The sequence below is a fragment of the Tasmannia lanceolata genome, unplaced genomic scaffold, assembly GCF_043159265.1.
Source record: "Tasmannia lanceolata isolate RefF3 unplaced genomic scaffold, GAP_Taslan_0.1 ptg000002l, whole genome shotgun sequence".
In the NCBI taxonomy this organism is placed as follows: domain Eukaryota; kingdom Viridiplantae; phylum Streptophyta; class Magnoliopsida; order Canellales; family Winteraceae; genus Tasmannia; species Tasmannia lanceolata.
Window position 1 is genome coordinate 56,027,701 of NW_027518679.1, and position 25,624 is coordinate 56,053,324.

At 38.1% G+C, this 25,624-nt stretch overlaps 2 protein-coding genes and 1 pseudogene across 2 annotated transcripts; all 3 read left to right on the forward strand.

Moving 5' to 3' along the window:
• Positions 1-1,712: 1,712 nt before the first annotated feature.
• On the forward strand, positions 1,713-2,276 carry LOC143879957 (kiwellin-1-like). The gene has a single exon (XM_077382689.1). It carries the CDS (start codon positions 1,713-1,715, stop codon positions 2,274-2,276), a length of 564 nt encoding a protein of 187 aa, XP_077238804.1.
• A 4,419-nt stretch (positions 2,277-6,695) lies between these two features.
• Positions 6,696-8,542, forward strand: LOC143845480 (kiwellin-1-like; annotated as a pseudogene).
• Positions 8,543-12,498: 3,956 nt separating this feature from the next.
• Positions 12,499-25,034, forward strand: SHH2 (DNA-BINDING TRANSCRIPTION FACTOR 2). The gene is made up of 9 exons (XM_077382701.1): positions 12,499-12,653; positions 17,075-17,160; positions 17,269-17,314; positions 17,391-17,532; positions 17,649-17,712; positions 19,792-19,843; positions 20,207-20,350; positions 20,467-20,586; positions 24,552-25,034. Exons 1-9 carry the CDS (start codon positions 12,600-12,602, stop codon positions 24,915-24,917), a joined length of 1,074 nt encoding a protein of 357 aa, XP_077238816.1. The 5' UTR covers positions 12,499-12,599; the 3' UTR covers positions 24,918-25,034.
• The last annotated feature ends 590 nt before the right edge of the window (positions 25,035-25,624 follow it).

Consider the following 25,624-nt stretch of genomic DNA (forward strand, 5'->3'; position numbering starts at 1 on the left):
ACCAATGCGATCATCAGTCTCCTTCATCATATGCGTAATTTTTCAAGTCATGGTGCACCATGTAATTGGCTCGAATTAGAGTATATATTACCGGCCTAGCAACAAAATTACAAGAGATATATGCGAAGAAACCAAACAAATCTTGTAAGACTTGTGAAAAACAATGTACATCAAAGCTATCAAGGCTCTGTTGTTAAGATACAGGCAAGGAAAAATCAGTCATTTAATAATATTATCCAATAACCATTCAAAAAATAATGATATGTGGGATCAAGGGCAATAGGGCCCACTTAGGGCCGCATGTCGGACAGGATACAAACTGTTAATTTTCTGAGAAACCGTGGTATGTGGCTTGTTCATCATCGCCCCCTATGTCTTGCGGATGGGGAATCTGTGGATCATCTATTTATGCATTGTTCGTTCACCCAGTCTATATGGGGTCGCATATTTCTGAGATTTGGGATTAGCTGGATTTTTTCCTAGATCTGTTGAGTTGTTGTTGCAACAATGGAGCCTCGTGCCTTGGAAGAAGAAAGGGAAAATTTTGTAGGAAGTATGCTTGCTTGCCTCTTGGTGGGTGGTTTGGAAGGAGAGAAATGTGCGGGTGTTTGAGAGAATGTCCAAGGCTCCTCATTATCTTTATATGCAGATAATTGCATTGGTTATAAATTGGACGAGATGCTATTTATCTTTCCAGTTTGTCTCAGCTCTTGATCTTTGGGAAGGATAGGGTGTGGTGTGTTTGAGTAGTGAGTGGGCTAATAAAGTTGTGCAAAGATGGAAACCACCGCCTCCAGGAATGTTAAAAATAAACTTTGATGGTGCTTGCTTTGGGAATTTTGATCCAGCCAGAGTGGGAGGTTTATGTCGTGATGATGCCGGCAAGGTTCCTTGGACTTTTTGGGGCCCTTTAGGTGTGACTGACGCTACGGAGGCGGAAGTCCAAGCGGCTTTCAATGGCATAAAAAAGGTGTGTAGGGACCGTCTGAAGAGTGTAATTGTTGAAGGGGACTCGTTTAATGTTATCCGGTGGCTGAGGGGTGGGGTGGCTCCACCTTGGAGGTTTTGGATCTTTTTGACGAAATGGAAGATATATTGGCGAAATCAGATATTGAGTTGATTCATATTATAAGGTCTGCTAACAAGAAGGCGGATGCGTTGGCTAGAAGAGGGGTGGTATGCAACTCGATGAATTGGTCTGATCAATTTCCTATTTGATGTCCTTTTCATTGTGTATTTTATTTTTGTTCTGTAACTTCGGGAATTCCCTTTCGAGTTTCCCTTCTGATTCTTTTATAATATATGTCATTTCAAAAAAAGGCAATAGGCCCCACTTGGAATCTACAGTGAAGAACGGCTGTCAGATAATCTTCAAAGATACCATAGCATGCATCTGCATGTTTTAATGAAATTACAAATATATCCCTATTGCAATAGGCCCCACTTGGAATCTACAGTGAAGAACGGCTGTCAGATAATCCTTCAAAGATACCATAGCATGCATCTGCATCTTTTAATGAAATTACAAATATATCCCTATTTTTACGTTGAATTATGATGATACCTTGCTCTTGAAAACTTCAGTCTCTTAACAAGTTATTGCCCCACCGGGGGCACTTTGTAGTTTGAAACAAAGGCTAGGTCATTTTGAGGAAGTCGTCCTTATATATACCCTTGCCATCCCAAAACCTCTACAACACGAGAAGAGAAAGATGAAGAAGGTGGGTTGTTTGAGGGCATTTTTTGTTCTCCTCTTCCTTGTTGAAGCATGCCAATGGGCAGAAGCTCAACAGTGTAGGCCTAGCGGTAGGTTGAGAGGAAGGAAACCACCCCCAGATCAATGTAACACAGAGAACAACTCCGATTGTTGCATAGAGGGCAAGTTTTACACGACGTTCAAGTGTTCTCCGCCTGTCACCGCTCGAACAAAGGCGGTGTTGACTCTCAACAGCTTTGAGAGCGGGGGAGATGGCGGTTCCCCATCGGAATGCGATAACAAATTCCACTCAGATGACACGCTGGTGGTCGCACTCTCGACAGGGTGGTTCAACCACCAAAGGAGGTGCCTAAACAACATAACCATTAGTGCCAACGGGCGAAGTGTTGTGGCCATGGTGGTTGATGAGTGTGACACAACCATGGGTTGTGACCCCGACCATGATTTCCAGCCTCCTTGTCCCAATAACATTGTGGATGCATCCAGAGCTGTTTGGGAAGCCTTAGGTATACCACAGAGCCAGTGGGGTGAATTCGATGTCGTCTGGTCTGATGCTTGATTTCAAGATCCTAGTGTGATGAAACTTTGCGAGCATGTTATTGAACTCATGTCTTCTTTCTTTCGTTCTTTCTTATCTCGTGTGTTCTTCATTTCTTTCTTGTGGTGTGGTGTGATGCTTGATTTCAAGATGATGGTGTGATGAAACTCTGCGAGTGTGTTATTGAACTCATGTCTTCTTTCTTTCTTATCTTGTGTGGGGGTACTTCATTTCATCCTTGTAAGATTGCATGCAGCTTGATTGTGAGCATGTTTCATATCTTCAACTGCAATCTGTATGGACTTTGAAATAGTAATGTAATGTTTAGCTAAACCAATTGGAGACATATAATTAGAGTATGAAATAGAGGTTGTGTACTTATCGATTTACTGAAGGTATAATCTTTCAATGAAACATGCACTCGTTGACTATTGAAAAAGATGTCGCTTAGGAATGGAGGAGGCTGAGTCATGTGCCACTTGTTCACTCTTTTTAAAATCGTATTCGTCCTTTACGATGCAACCAGGATGCACTAACCAACTTCCAAGATAAAATAGCACCTAGACTCCAATAGACATCTACTCGCTTACTGGTGCTCTTCAAATCACTTTGAAACTATGATCAAATGGAACAGATGGCAAAGAGAATAAGGGTTGCACTTTCTGTGGTAGTGCGATTGCAAAAAGAAAGTTTCTGAGAGGGTGCAATTACTAAAAACAGAAAGAGTGAAAGTCAGAATAATAGAAGTCTGAGTTCTTCTCTTTTTATTGAGAAGAATACTCCCCGTGAGAAGAAGTGTCTTCTCTAAAACAATCACTCAATGTGTCTATTCGGAGAAGATACACAACAACATTTAAAAACAAGGTCTCGGTTGAGACTAATCTTTTCTCAATGGTATCTAGGAATTCTTCAATCTCAGTTAACAAACTAAATAAAAACCTTCAAAATTCAGAAGTATTGACAGTTGTCGTGTCAATGCAGTAACTATCAGTGAAGATAAGAAAATCCATTACTCAAGGCCTAAAGCAAAGTTCAACCGAGCAATCTTGTAATTAAAAATCAACTTAATGTGCAACTTATTGTTCAATGAATTGGTTAATAGCTTATGGTGCAATTGAAGCTCTTAATTGCATCAAATCAACAAAAAATTGAATGATTTAATCGCAATACAACAACTCAGCACAACTCATGAAAGTACAATAACTATTGAACGCTAGACTTTCTCAACTAATCGAGGCCATGAAACATTTTGTTAGAAACAAATTTTAATCCTCTATCTAAAAAAAACTTCAGATCTATTTAGAAAATTGAATTAGCTGCAAATTTGCTATTAATTCAGGCCACAAACATATCTGTCCAAGTAGCAAAAGACTGAGATCTAAGTCTATTCGATCTACTTGATTTTGGTGGCAGTTCAACAATGAACTAACTTTAAGCTCAATTCTTTTCTACAGGGCCTTAATCTCAGGGATTTTTAATTGTGAAACATGAAAATTCAGTTCCGAAATGTCAAGAAAGTCAACTACATCCAAGATTTGGGACGAATTCACTTGAATTCAAGATCTAAGTTGGAATTCAATTCTTGTGCAACAAGCCAACTGATTATCTGCTTCCTTTCAAAGCTGGTGACTTCTTGTAAGATCTGAATCTCAAGTGAGGAAAAATTCAATCCAAGAAATAGTATTTTGTACTTGCTGGTCCAGATTTGGGGGAATTACACTGAGCACAATATCCAAGGATATTCCTAGAGTATACCCAAGAATGTATAATGTGCACATATCTGACTGGTTTTCTCGCAATTTCAACTAAAATTCTAGAAATTTGATATATTTGACAGCGGTCGAGATGAGCACACTTACAGGGTTATTTGAGGTAGAATTTTAATCAAAACTTCAAAGACATCACCAATCCCCCCTGCTGTACGCATGCGCCCCCCTTTTAACGTGATTTGACGCCAAAAAGCGTTAAAGTTTCTATTAGATTTGAGAATTTTTTAAATTCTATTTAATCTATTCCGTAGTATTTTTTTTTTGGCTTCTAGAGCATTATTAATTTCATGCATGCTATGGAGATAGTTTTTAACATTTTCAGGTTCCATTGTGTTTTGTATTATGGTTTTGTTTTCTCAGAGATATGGTCCAGAATCTTACAAGATAATGGCTAAGTTGCTACCTCACACGCTATCAACCCTATCATGGGTCACTTAGTTGAGCCTAACCAAAGTTTCATTATGGGAGATCTATTCCTATACATGGTGATGCTAGCAAATCAGGTAATGGATGCAGGACATAAACCTGGGTTTGAGGGATGCAACACATAAACTTGGTTATGAGTATAGCACTGAGGAGACTAATATGGGACAAGTTGGTCTCCATTATCTGTGAGAAAAGCTTCTCTAGTTGTTGCATTTTTTCAGTTAGATGGGCCAACAAAATGTTTTAGTGTCCCTGTGCGATTGTTGACCTGTCACAGAGACTTCTCTAGTTGGCAAATTTTTTGAATATTTCATGTTTCTTTTTCTATGGTAGTTTTTGCAAGGGAATTTGGGTTATTGTACCGTGTTTAGCCTAATTGCTAGTTTATATATTTTCTTGAGGCACTATCTTGGATTATTATTATATACATTGAAATAAATTAGCTTATTGTGCATTGTTTTGTAGCTTATAATGTCGCAATTGCTAGTGTATCCAAACAAATTTATTGGCATGAGAACTGACGTGGCACAAGTCTTTTGGAAACAAGAGAATAACACTTTTGGAAAAAATCCACAAAAGCCAGCCCTTCTCTAAGATTGCTTCACTTGGAATTTATTTCTATTTTCTCTTTAGAATCATGCTACTTAAACTTTCTTTCTTTAGATTATTTATTCCCTTCTTGTAATAGGAGTATAGGGTTCCTTTTTAATATTTCTAGTTAACAGGTAGTTTTAGACAAATATGGCTTGTTGCCTTTTCTTATATTTTGAGTCCATGTAGATTTAGATATTTAGTCAATTAGGAATAGAAGTTAAGTCTAATTTAGGAATTGGCTTCAAATAATTTTAGAAAGAAAGATTTACTTGGAGAAGAAGTTAGTGTTTTTATAAAAGCCTATGTGCAAGGGTTGTTGCATGTTCATGTTTGTTTTATGAAAAAAAGAAGAAGATATTTTCTTCTTTCGTGGATTCGACGAGCGCCCTTAGTGGATTCGAAGGTTTATTCCGATCGGTGTTGACATTGATCAACCTCGACTCGCTCTTCGTGCTTCCGGCTACGCCAAAAACTACCCAATCACAAATTATTAATTTATACATTGAAATAAATTTTAGATCGTAAAACATACATTTGGCCCTTATTTTAAGAACATTGGAGTGCATATTATATGTGGGTTCCGTCTTGCAGTCTATACATTCCTAGACTGCCACTTTCGGTTCCAGATGATGGCTGGTGTTAGCCCAAGAGTTTAACCTTGGTCACTCTCTCAAGTCATGTTTTGATGACAACAAACACAACATAATACTTTTATATTAGTGCTTCCACTAATGCTGAATTGTTGTTTAAGAATAGTCTCCAAAGGTCAAAATAGGGGAGATGGTTATTTAACAATTTCAAAGTTGTAGGGAAATTAATTATTTTTTCACAGAGACGTCTCATTTGATTTAATTTTATGGATTTGATTTCATAGGCCAAAGTTCGGCTCTGGATATCCCTAATTTAACTGCTTACCATCAAACATTACATGACAACAAGGATATACACTTGATAATGATCGTGACCATTGGCCTAGTGGGCCACCTGCCACTACATGTGTAAGTGCTCAACTCTTCCTTTGGATCACATATTTGATGGCTTCGTATCCAACAGCTAAGAGAAATCCGACCATTAAATGTTTGCACTGGCCTGTTCATCTTGTGGCTAACCCGTTCATCCATCTCCTTCATCATATTCATAATTTTTACGAGTCATGGTGCACCATGGAACTGGCCCGAGTTAGAGTACTACTGGCCTAGCAACAAAATTACAACAGTAATTAGGAACGAAGAAACCTAACAAATCTTGGAGGACAAGTGAAAATAATGACGGGATCAAGGGCAATAGGCCTCATTTGTTATAGCCAAAAATATTCATGTGCTTTTGGTACATGACGAAAATTTATCTCCTTACATAAGACGGTTGATGTTTTTTATTGGAATCTAAAGTTAATTACGGCTGTCAGATACTCCTTCAACATAATCTGCATCTTTAATGAAAATACGAATATATCCCCATTTTAACGTTGAGTTATGATGAATTGATGATATCTTGCTTTTGAAAATTTCAGTCTCTTTGTAAGTTATTTCCCCACCAGGGGTAATTTGTAGTTTGAAACAAAGGTTAGGCTAATTTGAGTAGGTCGTTCTTATATATACCCTAGCCATCCCAACACTTCTACAACACGAGAGGAGGAAAAAAGATGACGAAGATGGGTTATTTCAGAGCATTTTTTCTTCTCCTAGTCCTTGTTGAAGCATTCCAATGGGCGGAAGCTCAGCAGTGTAGGCCGAGCGGACGGTTGAGGGGGAAAAAAACGCCCCCACATCAATGTAACCAGGAGAACAACTCCGATTGTTGCAAAGAGGGGAAGTTTTACATCATTGAGAAGGGGTTTGTTGGGTTTTTCCATAGTCTATTCCGTCGCTATTGCATCATTGGGAAGGGGTTCCTTGGAAGGAAAAAGGGAAAACTTTGTGGAATTTTTGTTTACTCGCCACGTGGTGGTCTATTTGGAAGGAGAGGAATTCTAGGATCTTTGAGGGGAAAGCTAAGAACCCTCATTGGATCTATTTGAAGATTATCACTTTGGTTATATCTTGGGTGAGATGCCTTTCTTCCTTCCGGTTTGTATCAGCTTTTGATCTTTGGGAAAGATGGAGGGAGGTTTGTTTTAGTGTTGATCGGAGAGCTCTTGTTTCGCAAAGGTGGGAGTGGGAGGGGCTTAAGGTTAATTTTGACCGAGCGAGCTTCGGCAATCCGGGTCCGGCTGGGGTGGGAGGGGTGTGTCACAACGAAGAGGGGGGAGTAGTGTGGGCATACTATGGCTCTATAGGTGTTTGTGATGCCTCAGAAGCTGAAGTGAGGGCTACGCATTTTGGCATTTTGCATATTGATAGAAGTTTGATGGATCAGACTATTGTTGAAGGGGATTCGTTAAATGTGATTCGTTGGCTGAAAGGTGGGGCGGCTCCTCCGTGAAGATTTCTTTCCATTTTTTATGAGATTGGTGATGTAGTTTCGGGGTCTGCTATCGGCTATCATCATGTCAGAAGATCGGCAAATGATAAGGCGGATGCGCTTGCTAAGCGCGGTGTATCTGGTGGTCCTATTATGTGGTTTGACCATCTTCCTCCTTGAGGAGTGGTGTGCCGTTGATTGTATCTTTCGGTTCTTATGTCTTCTTGTATTCTATTGTAAATATGGGAGTTCCATCTCGATCTCCTGTTTTTCCGTCATTTATAATATTACCATTTCAAAAACAAAGAGCGGAAGTTTTACACAATGTACAAGTGTTCTCCACCTGTCTCCGCTTGAACAAAGGCGTTGTTGACTATTAACAGCTTTCAGAAGGGGGGAGACGGTGGTATCCCATCGAAGTGCGACAATAAAATCCACCCAGATGATACGCCTGTGGTGGCACTCTCAACAAGGTGGTTCAACCATCAAAGGAGGTGCCTAAAGAACATAACCATAAGCGCCAATGGGCATAGTGTTGTGGCCATGGTGGTTGATGAGTGTGACTCAACCATGGGGTGTGACGCGGACCACGATTTCTTGCCTCCTTGTCCCAATAACGTTGTTGATGCATCCAAAGCTGTTTGGGAAGCCTTATGTATACCACAATGCCAATGGGGTGGTTACGACCAAGGTTTTAAATTTCGGTTTCGGTACCAATTTCGGACCCCACTGAAATCTGAAAATTTCTCAAATTTTGTAACATTTCATTTTTTTTAAATGACATTTTCTAGAAATTTCGGACCGAAATTTGGTATTTCGCAAAATTTTAAATTTCGGCAAATTTCGGTTTCGGTCCTGACTGAAATCTGAAATTCGGCCGAAATTTAAAACCATGGTTACTATGTCGTTTGGTCTGATGCTTGATTTCAAAATGCTTGTGTGATGAAGCTATATATGAGAGTGTGTTATTGAATTTAGGTGGTCTGTCTTTCTTTCTTACTTGTGTGTGGGTATTTTGTTCTTTCTTGTAATAAGGCAGGCAGCTTGACTATTGGCATGTTCCATATGTTCGTCTGCAATCTTTATGGTTTGAAATAGTCACGTATGTACACTAGCAACAAAGATGTTTTCATGAGTTTATTGGTGGGATCAGGGGTGGACATGGTTCCGGTTCGAACCGAGGAACCGAACCGAACCGCCACATTTGGTTTGGTTCGGTTCGGTTCCGGTTCAAAAATCCGGGAACCGGTGCAAATTCGGTTCAGTTCTGGGTTTGGGATCCCAGAACCGAGAACCGAATTGGTTTAATGTGATTTTTGCTTTGGATATTAGGGATTGTTTGCTTTGGATATTAGGGCCTTATTATTTCCTAAATTTGTAGTTCATGGCTTCATGCATTGCCAAAATTTGTGCATGATTATACCACCTGTTTGTACTTCTTCATACTTCATATAAGTTTGCCATTGCCCAAATTTGTGCCTGTTACTGTTACTGTTAGTGCTTGTAATTCATATATAAACAGGGCCATTGGTGAAGGTTGGGTAAATCCAGAACCGAACCAAACCGAACCGATTATATATGGTTCTGGTTCGGTTCGGTTCCACACATATATGGTTCTGTTCTGGTTCCAATTTCAGGGAACCGATTATATATGGTTCGGTTCTGGGTTTAGCCCAAAACCGAACCGAACCGAACCGAACCATGTCCACCCCTAGGTGGGATTGCTCAATTTTCTTCTATCTATTATCTAGTAGAGCTTCTAGGCAGACAACCTAGTGTGAGGGAACTTTCTAATAGCCCTACATGATAATCCAGGCACCCAACAATGCATTAATGACCACTTTATTTGGACTGGAATGCCCTATAACAAAAAAATATATATAAAGGTAGATGGTTGGGGTCTGTCCATATTCCACATATCTTTTCTGTTTGGTAGATGGTTGGTGTCTGTCCATGTAAAGGAATAGACCTCGTGTTTTCGGTATTCTCCTTTACTCTCAGCATGAATGGGAGCTATGTTATATATATATATATATATATATATAGAGAGAGAGAGAGAGAGAGATCTTAAAGAATGATAAGAGTTTGTCTCGTTATCGGCACATGGCAATGGGAATGTCTGTAGCCTATAAGTTCATAAGAACCAAAGATAACCGAAAAAGGAAGAACATTAAAGAATAACAGCCTACATTCCCATCAATCTTAAAGAATGATAAGAATCTTGAGCATGTTGACAATTTGATTATAGCTAGAGATGCATGTTAAATTGGCCCAGTGGTCTCTAACTGAGTGATGGGAGAATTGATAGATTTTACTGACCAGGAATGAGAGATTCTGATGACTGAGGGAGAGGTAATATAAAACATTCACAGTGCTAAAATATTTTCTAGCATCAGTAAGAACTTTGTTAGAGAAGTGGGATAGAGAGAGGATGCATCCATCTTTGTTGATTCTTCATACCATCCATCTTTGTTCAAAGAGGTACATATGCAATATACCTTGGGAGAGCATTAAGACCATTAAGAACATTTGTGACTTCAATGCCAAGGAAGAATCAACATAGAGACGTCGACGTAAATGAGTGACAATAGTAACATCATTGCCTGTGGGGATGATGTCATCCACATAAACTAAACAAGAGGCAACACCTCGTTCGGTTATTGATCGATAAGCAGAGATGTATCTGAGCAAGAGCCAACAAACTGGTATGAAAGAACAGATAGAAACGGAATAGACTATGATGAAATGCAACACAGGGCAGAATATTTCATTTGTTTCATTTTCTATTTCGCAACGGATCATTTTGGCTGTTTTAACTGAAATGGAATGGAATGGAATTTATACTTATGCTTTCCATCATCAATCTGGAATCAATCTGGACAAATTTGCGAACAAAAAATATACTAACAAATGACGAGAAAACAGATAAAAGAAAATGATAAAATCTTCCCATTAATAAATTTAATGGGTATAATGACAAATTTTCTCATTAGAGAGTGACTTTATTCCGGCCTGAAATTTATGCTACAAAAGTAATTTTCCTTTGCCTAATTTACATTACTTCTCTTCCATTAAGTATCTATTTCACCCTACTTCCTTTAAGGCTCTGTTTAGATTGCAAGAAAAATATTTCTTGTGGAATTTCTTTTCTTAAGAATTGTTTTTGTCAATTTCAAAAATTATTTATTGTGGAATTTCTTTTCTTATGAAAAAAATTTCTTTTCTTTAAGGCCCTGTTATGGGTTATTTAGAGGGATATCTTTTTCTGCAAAGATGAAGGTCATTAAGATAAAACTTGAACTGTGGTGGTTCAAGTTACTTCTTTTTAAGTGAAGTTAAATAACGGAAAAACAAGAAAATTTGAAGAAAAAAAATTCTTTTCAAAACTTATCCAAAAAACTCCTGCAATCCAAACAGGGCATAAAAGTAAAGAGAGATGTACAAACCCTGAAATAAATGTGCTATAGCAGGGACTTTCAAAGATAATAGTAATCTAAGAAATGAGTTTATTTATTTATCTTGTAAGGGTGTGACAAGCAATATTTTTCATAGAGTTTTCTACCAAGGATTTCGATGTCATCAACCCCAAGTGCAAAGCCCTTCCATTGGCAGGTAGTGAACGCAATTTTGTCTAGCCGGTTAGTAGTTGTAGACATCTCTTTTGGGCCATCACTCGTGGACATATTAACATGCCCACGAGACTACGACTCTCTAAACGGCAAGGAAACCTATAAAATAGAAGTATGACGATCAAAACAACCTGAACAAATAAAAGGATTATCAATTTCTTGGAACTAAGCCTTGGCTTCTTTCTCTTTTAGGAAAAAGTTCTTATATAAACACCATCACCCATGTAGTAATCCATGCGAGGGAGAGCGATGAAGAAGGGCGTTTGTGCATCTCTTTGCCTCTTCTTTCTTCTCCTTGTTGAAACCCAATCGCAGTCTTGTAAGCTGAGCGGGGTACTAAGGGGCAAGAAACCCCCAAAGGGAGAAATGCAACACAGAGAATGACTCCGATTGTTGTATACGGGGCAAACTTTATACTACTTCTAATTGTTCTCCCCCAACATCAACCCATACAAAGGCGCTGATGACCCTCAACAGCTTCGAAAAGGGCGGAGACGGTGGTGGTCCATCGGAATGTGACAAGCAATACCATTCAGACGACACGCCTGTGGTCGCACTCTCGAGCGGATGGTACTGTGAAACAAATTAACAATTACTCCAAAAGTTTAAGCTATTAGAGATGATGTTATTTAATCAATTATATTTTAACACTCCCTCACGTGTGGCCCCTCTTTTTTTTTTTTTGGTTGGTTGTACACATGAATTTTTAATTTCAAAGAGTTTGTTGGTCAGGGGAGGGGCAAATATAGGTGATGCTTCCCTATTATATTCTTGGTTGTAACTTGATAAGGAAAATATTTTCACTAATCTTAGGTGATTACAATTAATTCAAAATACTGCTGAGTCCCTGAATTCGTTTAAGGTTATGACAACCGCATTGTGAGTCCAAAACCAATTATTAGACTCGATCGATCATCATAATCTTAAACGAACATGGCCTAATATAGAGCACATAGGGAATAATCAAGGAAAGATGAAGATAAACACCGAAGAAGACCATTCCAATTTAATTAAGTTGCCTAATCTAACCTTACTACATAATCTCCCACCCAAACAATCTAACAGTAAGATCTTACAAGATCTCATGTATTCTACTCAAATCAAAGAGCATCCCTCCTTTTCTCTAGACTAGATGCATAAAAGTCTTATGTAATTACATATGTATAATGTGGGTGATTTCGTTGGGCGTGATCTTTCTAACAGATGAAAAGATCTGACGGCAGCATCAATGCCACGTGTTGACTAGAGACTGTCTAAACGGTGATGCCGATGTTACTCTTTTTAAGCCCGCTGATAATATTTTCGCCCCCACTGTAGAATAATGCGCCCACTCTTTGACGTCAAATCACATTACAATGAGGCGCATTATCCTACAGGGGTGTTAAAAATCATCTCCCACTATTTAAAATTTTTTCCTTAAATATAAATTTTTTTCCTGGATTTTGATAAGGACCCGAAGTTTTTGCAGAGAGGCGTTTGGAGAAGTAAAAGTGAGGAGGAAAAAGGACTCATTTTCCCTAAATCTAATGGGTCGACCTCCACACAGCGGAGTCCCAGCTTTCCGATTCACACCCAATGAGGTTCAAATCCCTAAACCCTAACCCTCTCTTTATTTTCGCACTTTCTTAATCCAACTCAAAAATTTCATAAATTACTATCTTGATTTGTTGATTATTATCTTTCTATAGCTGATATCCTGAGCTTTGCCACTCCTTGCATGACTGTTTTGGGTTTTGAATCTCATGGGATTAGGGTTTCGTTTCTGTTACTGTGAAGAGGAGTAGATTTTTTTTTCTCTCTCTTTTTGTTATGATTTTATTAATGCACCTCTAACATGTTTATTTTTACACATGTACAAAATTAAAGACCCCCCCTTCGGTAACTCTTACTTATATTTGCATATAATCTTACATGCAAATGGTTTTGAAGGGGTTTGCTTGTAAATAATTAGATGGGTAGTTTTATAAATGGTATAATTAATGGCTTCCAAGGAAGCCTTCATGCCTCATTTGAACTTATGATCAACTTAAAATAATCTTTTTTTTTATTTTTTTATGGAGCTAAATGATGTGTATCTGGTTAATGTGATGCGACACAGATTAAATTTTTTTATATTTTTATACCAGGAATTATAGATGAGAGAATGACCTTTGGAGGAACAAATTGTCATCAAACTTCGTGATTTTTATTTGAATTTCATGATTTTTTAGTTGGGTCTTAGAATGTTGCTGGTATGGAAATAGGCGGGACTATTTGAAACTGAGGGTTTATATTTTTAGTTGGGAACATTTAAATTGAAATAAGAAGGTTGAAGATTGACTGATTTATAGTTAGAGATAATTTATATTAGGAATATTATTTTTAGAGAAACCATCCAAAAAAAAAAAAAATATTTCTAGAGAAAATTTATTTTAGTTTTATTATGTCCGTCCATGTTCTCAGAGTATTGCAACTTGTTTTATAGAAACGTTTATAAGTCCTTTTAAATTAGAGTGAGTGTCTAGGAAGGAAAGTGTTTTGGAAGTGAAAATTCAAAATAGTCCATGTTTTTTTTTTTTTTTTGGTCGGTAGTGAAAATAGTCCATTTGTATGATGTAAATCACTCTTTTTGGAGACATTTTAGATAATTACAAAAGCCTTTATATTAATTCAAGTTTTGCTTTGCTTTCCTGCTAGTTTTCACATTGAAATCGACACTTAATACTCTTTCTCTCCATTGCATTGTTCTCTTGAGGTATTTTAACTGTTTTTGCTTGGGTTTGAATTTCTTCATCAGGTGGTTGTAAAATTTCTTTGCATTTTAATCGGATTTATTATTTGACGAGAGGAAAACTTATGATGCTCGGACACTTCTAGAGGCCCAATGTACCATCTGCGACACGACCCAGTACTCAAATACTTACAGATACTTCATGGAAAAATAATTCTCTTGTTTTAAACCTATGCCTCTCGATTCACATTAACTCTCATGTTTATTTTTTATTGCTTATTAATGTCTTAGATTTGTAATTATAAATTTTGTGTATGTGACTCTTACAAGTACTATTTTAATTTTATCATTAATTTCGTCATCTAAGTTAATTCTAGTTAAGTTGTATGCTATTTTATTTATAGATGTCTTGTATCTTATCTCATGGCATGTGATACCTGTATTAGTATCCCTGTCCTTTATTTTGGAAAATGCCAAGTAGCATCTCCGTTCCTATGTCCGTGTCCATGTTCGTATCTGGGTATCATAGGGAAACACTTGAATGAGAAATGTGCAACAACGAAAGGTAAGGAGATATTTTTGGGAACTGCCAATTTACCTTACACTTGACCTTGTAACTACTTACCAGTTCTCTCTCTCTCTCTCTCTCTCTCTCTCTCTCTCTCTCTCTCTCTCTCTCTCTTCAATCATACACACAGGCCAAGATGCACAACACGCATTGAATGAACAATAATCTTCTATGCTTTACTAATTCTACTTATCGGCATCTAAAAGTTGTCAATGCCGGGAAGATTGCCCATTATTTGTAGTCCCTCAACCAACTGAACGTTTAACATTCTGTACTATTTCACAAACAAATTAGATGGAAATCTTAAAGCACGCATTAACGTTTAGAGTACCCTCTGCATGGGCTAAATTTGGTCTAGTGATTGTGAGACCTGTCGAATAAGTTCTCCCTCATTAAAACTTGAGCAAGTATGGTTTAGCTTCACACGTTTTTTATCTTGCTTAGGCCCCAAGTTCCGATCCACTCTGGAAGATCAATGACTTACTTTTTCTGAGAGAAAGATCCCCTTCATGGATCCAGCAACCTCGATTCTAAGGAACTATCCTGATGGCCCAAGGACCTTAATGTCAAACATTTTGCTTCAATGGCACTTAAACTATGCAATTGCCACGGCGTCAAATTGATTTGTATGACCTATAAGGAGGCTATGTTTGTTCCTGCTGGTCATATCTGTCTCCTTCACCCAACAGAAGATTATAAGGATTTTTCTGATTTTTCTTGGAAATATCCTTAGAACAAACAAACAATGAACACAATAATTGGAAAGTGGGCTTTTAGGGGATTTAAAGGGTCCAAGTTCCTCTCAATTGGACGGACTAAGTTGGTGTTTCTTAACTTCTATGGGGCCCTGGTTGGAAATATATCACGAAGATAATTAAAAATACCCACCATTTGTTGAATCAACATGAAAACACTACTAGAGGATTTGTTTCATAGGAAATGAATATATAATAGATATCTGAACCACATAAACTTTAATATTTCTAATCAAAGTAATCAACCTCAACATATAGAAATACGGTTAACTCACTTCTTAGAAGATTGAGACTTTTAGGCAGGTGTGGGTATTGGCATGAGTGAATGATGATGGGTTCAACTTCAGTACACTCAAGAGAGAAAAAATATGATTGTCCTATACCCCTTATACAAGTATATGTGCAGCAAAAAGGAAATTAGAACATGATCAAACAATCTCTGTAAGTTAGGGTTTTTGTTGTGCTTTGATACAATCTCCCTATATTTGCCTGTTTATCCCAACCATATGTAATTGTTATTGTCAGAAGTTCTCTTTGAAAGTAGAGAAAGAATATCAGATTGGCTGAAGATGATGAATTAAGTTCATGGACGTCAAGATTGTATGGCAGGCATAGTGCTTGGAGATGTTAAATGAAAGTTTGCTCCTTTTGTTGCTGCTCCTTTGGGTTCTATGGGCCCCACACAGCCATTATGAATCACTAGTTTTGCCCTGACATTTTATCCCGTGGATCTTGCTCATCATATGTACTTACAGATGCCTGGAATGTATCTCATAGCCCTGGGCCTAAGAAAAATTCCGACGGTGACTTTAATACTAGTTTCTGTAGGTATTGAAATACTCTATTCTGGTAGCCACTCCTTGTGTCTTCAACATTCACTGTGAGGCAAAACAGTTGGCTGATTGGGCCGAAAATTAAGTAGGTATGAGAAAAATTTGCATCCATGCCATTTTCTTTATCCCATCGTGTAGATTCTATATGTTCTGTTGCATTCTGTTTTTCCTTCATTTAATGGAATTCTAATTTCCCGAGAAAAGAAAAAAGGTACTGTTTTCCGTTTAAATTGTAAAGACTCGGCAAAAATACAAATTCACTTTTAAGAAGATCAGCTTTCACGGTAACAGATGCCTAATGTTTTAAATCAGTGCTTGTAGTTGTGGAGAAATTGTTCTTACTGAGTCTCAAAAGTTATGGTCTGGAAGCCTGCATATTGCCTCATGAACCGTACGGGTTAAATCTGTTCAGCCAGAAGTGGTCCAATTAGATACGATTTTTTGGCAATTCTAGATAGAAACGAATGTTGGCTCTACCGTTACTTGGATGAATCTGATGTGTCATGGGCTGTTAGGACAAGTTTTACAAATCATGACGCCAATTTTCTTTCTGTGCATGTCTGCCACCTAATGCCCTCTTTTTCCTATTTTACCATTATTAAGCTAGTTGAAAAATACATGACTCAGTCATTGGATCAACATGCCGGAGTCATGAGTCTGAGGTCAAACACATTGTTCGTAGTCATGAATTTCCAAACACCGTCGCTTTTTTCACGTATTCTATCCAGAAAGGTTTTTTTTCATAGTCTGTACCTGTGAATTGTTTTAGGACATTAGTTTGTTAGATGCAAACCGTACCCTTTAGACTTACTTGTAAATCCTACTGTACTCATTCGCCTGAGTTGGTGTACTTGTTTGACTATGTTAATATATTGACTGAGTGTTGGATCTTATTGGGAACTTAATCTACTTGTTTGACTATGTTAATATATTGACTGAGTGTTGGATCTTATTGGGAACTTAATCTTCTTTCTTTCTTTCTTTCTTTCTCTCTCTCTTTGTTTTTTAGAATCTTGTTGGGACCTTATTCTTTTTTTTTTTTTTTTTGAAATGGTTGTTGGGAACTTATTCTTGTCTGGATACATATTTAGATTTCACATTTTGATGGAATGACCTGATGCTGGCTCTTTTTAAGGTGGTGGAGATGGAAGCATGTTTGCAAGAGTCAAATAATGCGATACCTTCCCGTGAAATTATGAACTCTCTTGCAGAAAAGTTCAGGTATGTATGGACATGTAACTTCTACGAAAAATATTTATCACTAGAAAGGCTCAAATACTGTCATGATGGCATTTGGGGAAAAAATGACGTATCTGTCTTTTCTTGAAGTGTGTCGGCGGATCGAACAGGAAAGATTGTTGTGCAATACAAACAGGTTAGACGCTTTTTAGCTTATTAATCATTGGAATGAGGAAGTTTGGAAGCTTTTATTTATGTTAAAATTGTTACAGGTGTGGAACTGGTTCCAAAATAGGAGGTATGCTCAAAGGGCAAAACTAGTAAAGGCTCCGGGGAAACTAAGTGTATCACCTATGCCTCGGGATGATTCACTTCTGCTAAGAAATGTGCCTCATTCTATCCCTGTTCCTTCAGGTGGTTTATGTAACCCATATTGTGTTCTGCCATTGTTCTATCTTCACGCCGTATTTGGAGAACTTGTTAAATTTTGTTGTGTTTGATTCATGCTAGTTTATATAACCTATATGCAGGAAGGAATGCTTTAGACAGCCCTCAGATAGAGTTTGAAGCCAAATCAGTTAGAGATGGGGCTTGGTTTGTATTTCTTACCAAGTTATTAAATCACTTGGATGTTGATGCTTGGTTGTGTACGTCATCCCATTGTGTGTGATTATGTTTCTGGATATATATGTAGTGATTTATATTGTCTCTATTCCATTAATCAACTATATATTTCTACTTGATTAAATTAAGTATCCAACTTCAATTAGTTCCTTTTATTATTATATTTTCAGGCATTTATCTACTAAAACATCATCTTCGTGTGAACTAAAAAGGAAGGATTCCATGCCGAATGTACTGTTTAGAAACTTCCCTCATCAATCCTTGACCTGCCCTTGTCGACTCCCTTTTGCATTGCTATACCAAGTCGATCAAAACTCCTTTGACTCACCCGAGTCAATGAAAATTGGCCGTTTCAATCATAAACTCCCTAGTCGAGACTCTTTTACAGTGGCCAAGTTTTCATCAGAGTCCGAGTTTTGAAACCGTGGATGAATGTGATATGAAATGAATACACTATTGTTTTCTAGTAGTTAGTGTCCATTTTCTATGGTTATTTCTTAGCACCGAAGAAAACAAAGATAAAAGTGGTTACTTCTAGAAAATGTGTCAGTATTTGGTAAATTTGTCAATGCAGTCAATAAATTTGTCAGTAATCAGCTGTGCTCATAGCCATGGTTTAAAATTTCGGTTTCGGACCCCTGAAATTTCAAAATTTCGGCCGAAATTTTGAAATTTCGGTCGAAATCCGGTACAACAAAGAAAAGACTATTTTTTTCAATATTAAATTTCGGCCGAAACCGAAATTTTGTGAAATATTAAATTAATTAAAAAAAAAAACAGGTTTTTTGGGTGAAATTTCGGAAATATCGAAATTTCGACCGAAATTCCGAAAATTCGGCCGAAATAAAATACCGTTTCGGGTTTTCATCATTTCGTGTCGGTCTCCACCGAAATCCGAAATTTCGATCTGAAATTTCGGATTTCGGTCGAAATTTAAAACCATGCTCATAGCAAGCTACCACAAATAACAACTTGGGCAGGTTTTACTCGTAATTTCTCTGCACCAAGAATACATGTTTTATTGTTGTTTTCCTCTATCAATCCTTTATTATGCTTTTAACCTACTAAAGTCCTCCAATAGCCAGGCATGCTTATTAGATAGCATTTGTTCAGAAAAATTCTGTTTAATGGACAACAAAATGCATGATATATATTTTTTTTCAAAAAAAAAAGAGCAGCTGTGAGGAAACTTCTCCGGGTCAAGTGTCAATTGAGGGTCAAGTGTCAATTGAGCTTCTTAAATATACTTTTTGGTGATAATATAGATGTTCCTGAACAGAGTTTTTCGAGGTTCCAGGTGAAAAGGAGTCGATTCACCCAGTCAAAGGAGTATTGATTGAATTGGTGGCATAAAACTTGGACTCAGATGAGAAGTCAGCCTTGGTGAAAAGGAGTCGACTCGGGCGAGTCGAAGATTGACTCGGTGAACAGTGCCTCTATCCTTATCACCGTACATGAAAAAGAATATTGTTTGCTCACGGTTTTGACATTACGGGGTTGTCAAGAGGTGTACAATGGTGTTTGCCTCTCGCAAGACGCATAATCCTTTTTCTGAAGTATAGGCTCCTAGCACATTAACCCTTTGAGGTCTACTTCTTAGGGTGTTTGAGGCACCCCTCGCCTTGTGGCACATGCCTCACACAAGTAGTGTTTTTGTGTCAAAATAAAGGCGCGGCTAGATAACCATTGGACTTGGTAAAGAACTGTTCTTTCATAACAAGTTCCTCCGGCATGTATTCGTATGGCTGCTGGTCGGATGAAAACCCATTGAAATAAGGGGTTCAAGACTCGATATTTCAGGAATGAGAAACCACTACAAAATTTGCAAAAGATGGATTATTTATCTTTTAAGGCATTCAAATGGAATACTTTATTGGATAAAAACATTGTTGCAGAAAGAGATTCCTGCAGGCATACATATTTTTACAATGCTTGGGAGCTCTCTCACCAGCGTCTGTAATGTATTAAATTTTAGTTCGTTTCAGAATCTAGTGTACTCTTGAACTATAGAATTGATTATAATAAATCAGTTGTGTTTTCCTTTTACAGGTATGATGTCTCAACCTTTGTTTCTCATAGAATGTTTGACACAGGTGACCCGGTAATTCTCGAAATTCACTTTTACCAATACTAATACACTTTATAGAATTAAAGAAATGGATTTTATTTTTTGTAGTAAAGCTATGTTTGTATATCAAGGATATTATGCCTTATTACAAAAATTGGCCCTTTTAAGAAGGAAGGTTCCATCATTCCGAGTTGTTCTTATGCAAACCTAGTTGTACTGACTTTCACTAAATCTGAAAAGAATAAAAAACTTAGTAGTCAGCACTGAGCAGACCAATAATGTGTTGGAACTGAAATTATTTTCCCCCTTCTAGATTATACGCTCTTGTACGTATAAAACTTGTGCATTTCAGTTACCTTCCCCATTCTCTCATATGAAACTTTCTGTTTATTTCAGGAAGTTCGTGTTCGATTTTCAGGATTTGGTGCAGAGGAGGATGAGTGGATTAATGTGCGGAAATGTGTGAGGCAGCGGTCCCTTCCGTGTGAGGCTACTGAATGTGTCGTAGTACTTCCGGGAGATCTTATTCTCTGTTTTCAGGTGCCATCATTTTATATGATTTTTTTTTTCTAAAATCGTGTTCCATTATTTGGATAAACCCTAGATCCATGTTCTATTTGGAGTGACAATGTTTTCTTTCCTTTGGAAATATTCAGGAAGGTAAAGAGCAGGCTCTTTACTTTGATGCCCATGTCCTTGATGCACAGAGACGAAGACATGATGTACGGGGATGTCGTTGTAGGTTTCTGGTTCGTTATGATCATGATCAGTCAGAGGTATACCCATTTGATTTTTTTTTTTTACTGGTCCTATTTGATTTTTTTTATCTGTCCTAAGACTGCGTGTTGATGGCATTAATCTATTCTACCAAATGCCAGTGTCTATTCATGGTTATGAGTTGGATGTCCAAATCACTGACACTGAAATGGTCATTTTTGTTGTGTTTAGACTCTTTGGACCCCAGTAGCAACTGGGTTTTACTTGATCAACCGTGGCATGCCTGAAAATATTTACTTATTTAAAAATTCTTCTTATACTCTTTCTCGTGTCTGTTTAATTGCAAGCTTGGCGCTGTTAGGAAATCACAGTTACTCATTGTTGATATTTACCAGCTTGGGATGTTCGAGATGAAATTCTAATTTTTAGTTATTGCCTAACGTTGAAATAAATGATTGATCGCTCACGACGTCTGTGATTTCAGGCAATTGTAGATACTATATGAGGATAAAACTGACGTGAAGTAATTAGTACATACTCAACCTTTTTTTGTTAAGATAAAGGTAATGTATATTAATAAGAGGAAAGGAGGGCAAGGACTGCCTCATAAACAATGATCTTCTAGACGCTCCTGTTTTGGCGACTATCAGCCAAATCATTAGTGCTTCAAGGAATAAGAGCAAAAGAGAAAAACCTAACACTTCTCTCTAATCTCATCAATGAATTTAGGTAGTCTCCACAAACTATCACAACTACCCTTGGCCCACGACATAATGTTGGAAGAGTTGCCTTTTACCTCTAGATTAACCTCCATCTGACTAAAGGGGACAATGAATCTTCTCTGGAGACTGCGAACATCCACCTTAGAAGAATCCGTATCGCCCATCGGGCCAATGAAAGAACCTGTTGGTACCTGCCATGCTTGGGTTGCCAAGGGAGCAACCATCAACATCGTGTTTGAGAGCATTCACTAGAGGGGGCTTCCATGTGGATACTACTTTTTCTTTAGGGACCACACCTTTCAAAATTGTATACCAATTCCTAAGAATGCTATCAACCGAATAGCTCCGAAATGATTGTGTTGCAATGCCCATGTCACCACTCTGGACCTGATTTTCCACACCATTCATCGAGGGAACTAATTTGTTCGAAAATTCATGAGTTCCTCTCTAGTGCTCTCCGCCTTTAGCTTTTGTAAGGAGGGTTGAAGGTCTTTTGCCAATGTTTGGATTTACTGAAAATCGTAAGTTTGCACTTACTAAAAGTAATACACCGGTCTTTAGTAAAAATAATAAGTCTGGGATAGAATGGACTTAATCTCCACAAGATGATGAGACGATGAGGAATGGCTCTGCTCCAAAGTATGTAGAATAAGTGGCTCCAATCACAAAATAGTCATGTTGAGGTAGTACCGATGTCAGAATCTCCATGCACTCCATGAAAAGGTTAGATGATTGATCTAACTAAAGGTGATTAGCTAGGAGTTTGGCAAGAATTGTGTATATATTGTTGATCAGATGAGTTGAAAATAAGAGAGATAGCGTAACCTTTAGGCATTGATTTGGTTTACCCCTCCTATGAAATTCTTCTAACACCTTCATAATGTCCACCTTCAAACTCTCCCACATTTCTTGGAAAAAAGCTATATTGAATCCATCCGACCTATCTCCATCCGTGGAAAAAACCACCCATCTAACTTCTTCAAACCCTTTTTCTAATTTCATCCAATCCACTGATGATAGAGTTTTGAAATGGATGCCATCCTGCCTTGGCCTGTGACAACTTTTTGAAATAATAGGTAACCAACTCCCTCATTCTTCTCTCATCCTCTATCCGTTTTACCTTCCACATCGTGATTCTAATTTTAAGGAACTGAAGTCTCTTGCCCATTCCGAAGCCAGCAACCCCTCCGGGTGATGCTAACCAGCCACCACTCCCTAATCAACTTTTTGAACCCTTGCAGAAGGAGCCTTTTCAGGTCTAAATTGAGGGGGAGAGCTTCTAACTAGAAATTGCCCTAGGAAGATTGGAGGGCGATTGTCATATGCACTGCTAGTTGATAGAGATTGGGGATTGGGGAAATGTTCCTCCCACTCAGTAGAGAACATAAAATGATCAATAAGAGCCATCATCAGGCACGGTTGCAACTTCATGCCATCCACAGGAAGATCCCCCAAGCTCAGATTGTTTGTAGTACAATTAAATTTCCGCATGCTAGTCCCTCTAGTGGGTCCCAATTTCTCATCCCCAAAATGAATAGTAATATAGTCATCCCCTATGCACCAAGCGCTGCTACCCCATTGAGAGATATCCTCCATTTCCGCCCAAAGAAACAGCCTCATCTTTGGATCGCTAAGACTGTACACTGAAGAGAATTTCCAACAAAAATCATCCTGCACATTCTCGAAGCAGATGGATAGAAAAATACTTATCTATTATGCTTTCCCCCTATCTAGACAGTTAGCATCCTAGATGAAAATCATTCCCTATAATCTGCCCATCGCTAGGTGATGTATCCAATCAAAAGGATCATGACACCACAAAGCCCGCACATATCTAATAAAAAAATAAGCTTTCTTATTTCCTGCCAACACAAAATCTCCTAAGTTTTTAGAAATTCTATAGTTTCTCCTCGTCCTTATTTTAGAGGTTGAACCCAACCCTGTAATGTTCCAAGCCATGATTTTCGACATCATTGATCAACTGTCTTACAAACTCCCTCAAAGTCTTTCCTTTCCTTTCTTAGGGCTGAAAATACTTTCATTGTTAGGTCTCTTTTGTTCCCCATCAACCTTCGTTGTGATACATTGCTTCTCTTTCTGAATTGCATCATTGTTCTCAGCCTTGTTGAACACTATTGTTGCTTCTATCCTTCTACCTTCCAAAGATACCCCGACAATACCCCGACAATACCCCGCTATTTAGGGTTTTAATGCAATTTTACCATCCTTCAATAAGGATGAATTCAAGTGAGGGCTAGAGATCAGAGCAAAATCCATGCTCCTTCCTCTTTCATCTGACTAGAGGCCCTAAGCCCGACAGATTGGTTACTAAGAATAGCCACGGAACCCGATGCAGGCTTCACTACTAGGCCATCTCCCATAGTTGTGACAGGATCTGATGTGATCTAGCCATCTAGATTCAGTTTTTTATCGGGCATGTGTTATTTCTCTTTCTATGCCCGGTATCAGCTGAATTTGGTACCGGGCACAGAATTTCCTGGTTATTAAAATTAACGACGCCACAATCACAACTCCTCCAATCTCCCCTTCTCAATCCCAAACATTCTCTGTTTCCTGTAACTTCCCGTTCGCCATTGTCCCCATTGTTGCTAGACCTTGTAATTCATACCACAAACTAATGGAAAATAATATATACTTAAGACCAAGGTTTTAAATTTAGGTTTCGGTTTCGATTATGGTCGCCACAGAAACGTTTGATTTCGTTGGAAATTTCGGTGGAAATCCTGTAAAATCAAGGAAACGTATGAAAGCATGAGCAAAAATGATAGAATATAAAGATGAAACTTCAGGAAAGGCTAGAATAAGCACAAATACGCACTTGAAAATCGTCATATAAGCAATACAACCATCCAAAATGGTTTAAAAACATCAAACACCTAATGACATGCACTGTTGCGCATGCCAAACAATTTAGTACCTGCCAAATTTCACATTTAATTCATATAAATATTTATAAATAATGCACGCAACACATTTTTCATTCACTACGTATAAATATAATTATATAATACATACCAATATAGTATAAGACTATTACACTCACGATTTTGGTTTTTGCATTTCATTTCGGTTTCGGTTTCTGTGGGGATGGAAATGGAAACATTTCGGTCATTTTGTGTCAGTTTCGGTGGAAATTTAAAACCATGCTCAAGACAACTCTAGTTTATTTGCTGTGGAAAAGGGTTATATGCTGCAGTGCTGCTCATCAATTTAATGTACGAGTCTCTATTTGATAATGTTGTAAGTTTTATGTGATTATGCTAGGTTTTGTGTGTGTGCAGGAAATAGTTCCTCTGAGAAAGGTCTGTCGTCGACCAGAAACTGATTATCGGTTGCAACACCTGCATGCTTCGAAGGGGATAGTGTCCGTGGGTCCGAGGAATTCTTTGAAAGATCCTTCTCTGGTCACTTCTTCTAGGGATTTTGATTCGGCCGCGCAGAAGATCCGAAAGCAGCAGAAACTGATAGAGGGCAATTTTGAGGAGATTGTTACTACAACGCCACTTCCTAACCAAAGTGAGCCTGCAAGTATGGAAACTACCCCGACAGTGAAGTTCGAGAATAGTACTGCAATTACAGATGCCCACATGGGGGAGACTGGAATGGCCATTGGCAGCAACAAAAATCTGCAAGAAAATAGGGATTAATTACTTTATTTTCCTGTCATTTTTCATTTTGTTTGTATAATCTTGATTTGTCAGTCACTAAACATGTCCTGGATGAAGAATATTATACATGGTATACGAACAAATGTTAACTTTGTAGTTTTTTGTGGTCTGTAAATCATGTCGAGGGATCACTTTGTAGTTTTTTGTGGTCTGTAAATCATGGTGAGGGATCCCTCAACATGACGGTGGGGTGATATTTGGATAATCTTGTAGTGGAGGGAGATTATGTAATTTCATCTGATGATTAGATGGGAGATCGACCCATCCTTGAGATTCTCAGAGTTTATAGATGAGAGATTGAAGGACCGAGGGTCACTTTGTTCATTTTCATCATGTATGGAGATCGGCAAATGGAGAGGTCGACGGGCTAGCTCAAGTTGGAGTGGAATAGGAAGCTCTTTAGCTCATATAGTCTGTTTGAGGCTTCTACTCTCACATAAAGTTCTTGTTTTAACAATTCAAAGGTGGGAGTGCCTTCATTCGCTACACTCATGGCGGGCCGGTACTACTTCCTAAGGCTCTGATCACTTCTTTTCCCCGGAAAGGACAGGAAATCCTTTCCTTTCCTTTCCAGGTGACATGGCAGAAGGAAAAGGAATCCAGGGAAACTGTCAAGGAAAAATGTTTTGTTTTTCTTGGAAAGCCTTTTTCCGATATATTTAATCGGAAACCAAATCTCGGGAAAA

Excerpts from the sequence above, each read along its gene's own strand:
- LOC143879957 (XM_077382689.1), top strand. The coding sequence starts at position 1,713 with ATGAAGAAGGTGGGTTGTTTGAGGGCATTTTTTGTTCTCCTCTTCCTT.
- SHH2 (XM_077382701.1), top strand. The coding sequence starts at position 12,600 with ATGGGTCGACCTCCACACAGCGGAGTCCCAGCTTTCCGATTCACACCC. Across the intron at positions 17,713-19,791 it reads TCAGTTAGAGATGGGGCTTG|GTATGATGTCTCAACCTTTG; the intron begins GTTTGTATTTCT and ends TTCCTTTTACAG. Across the intron at positions 20,351-20,466 it reads ATCTTATTCTCTGTTTTCAG|GAAGGTAAAGAGCAGGCTCT; the intron begins GTGCCATCATTT and ends GGAAATATTCAG.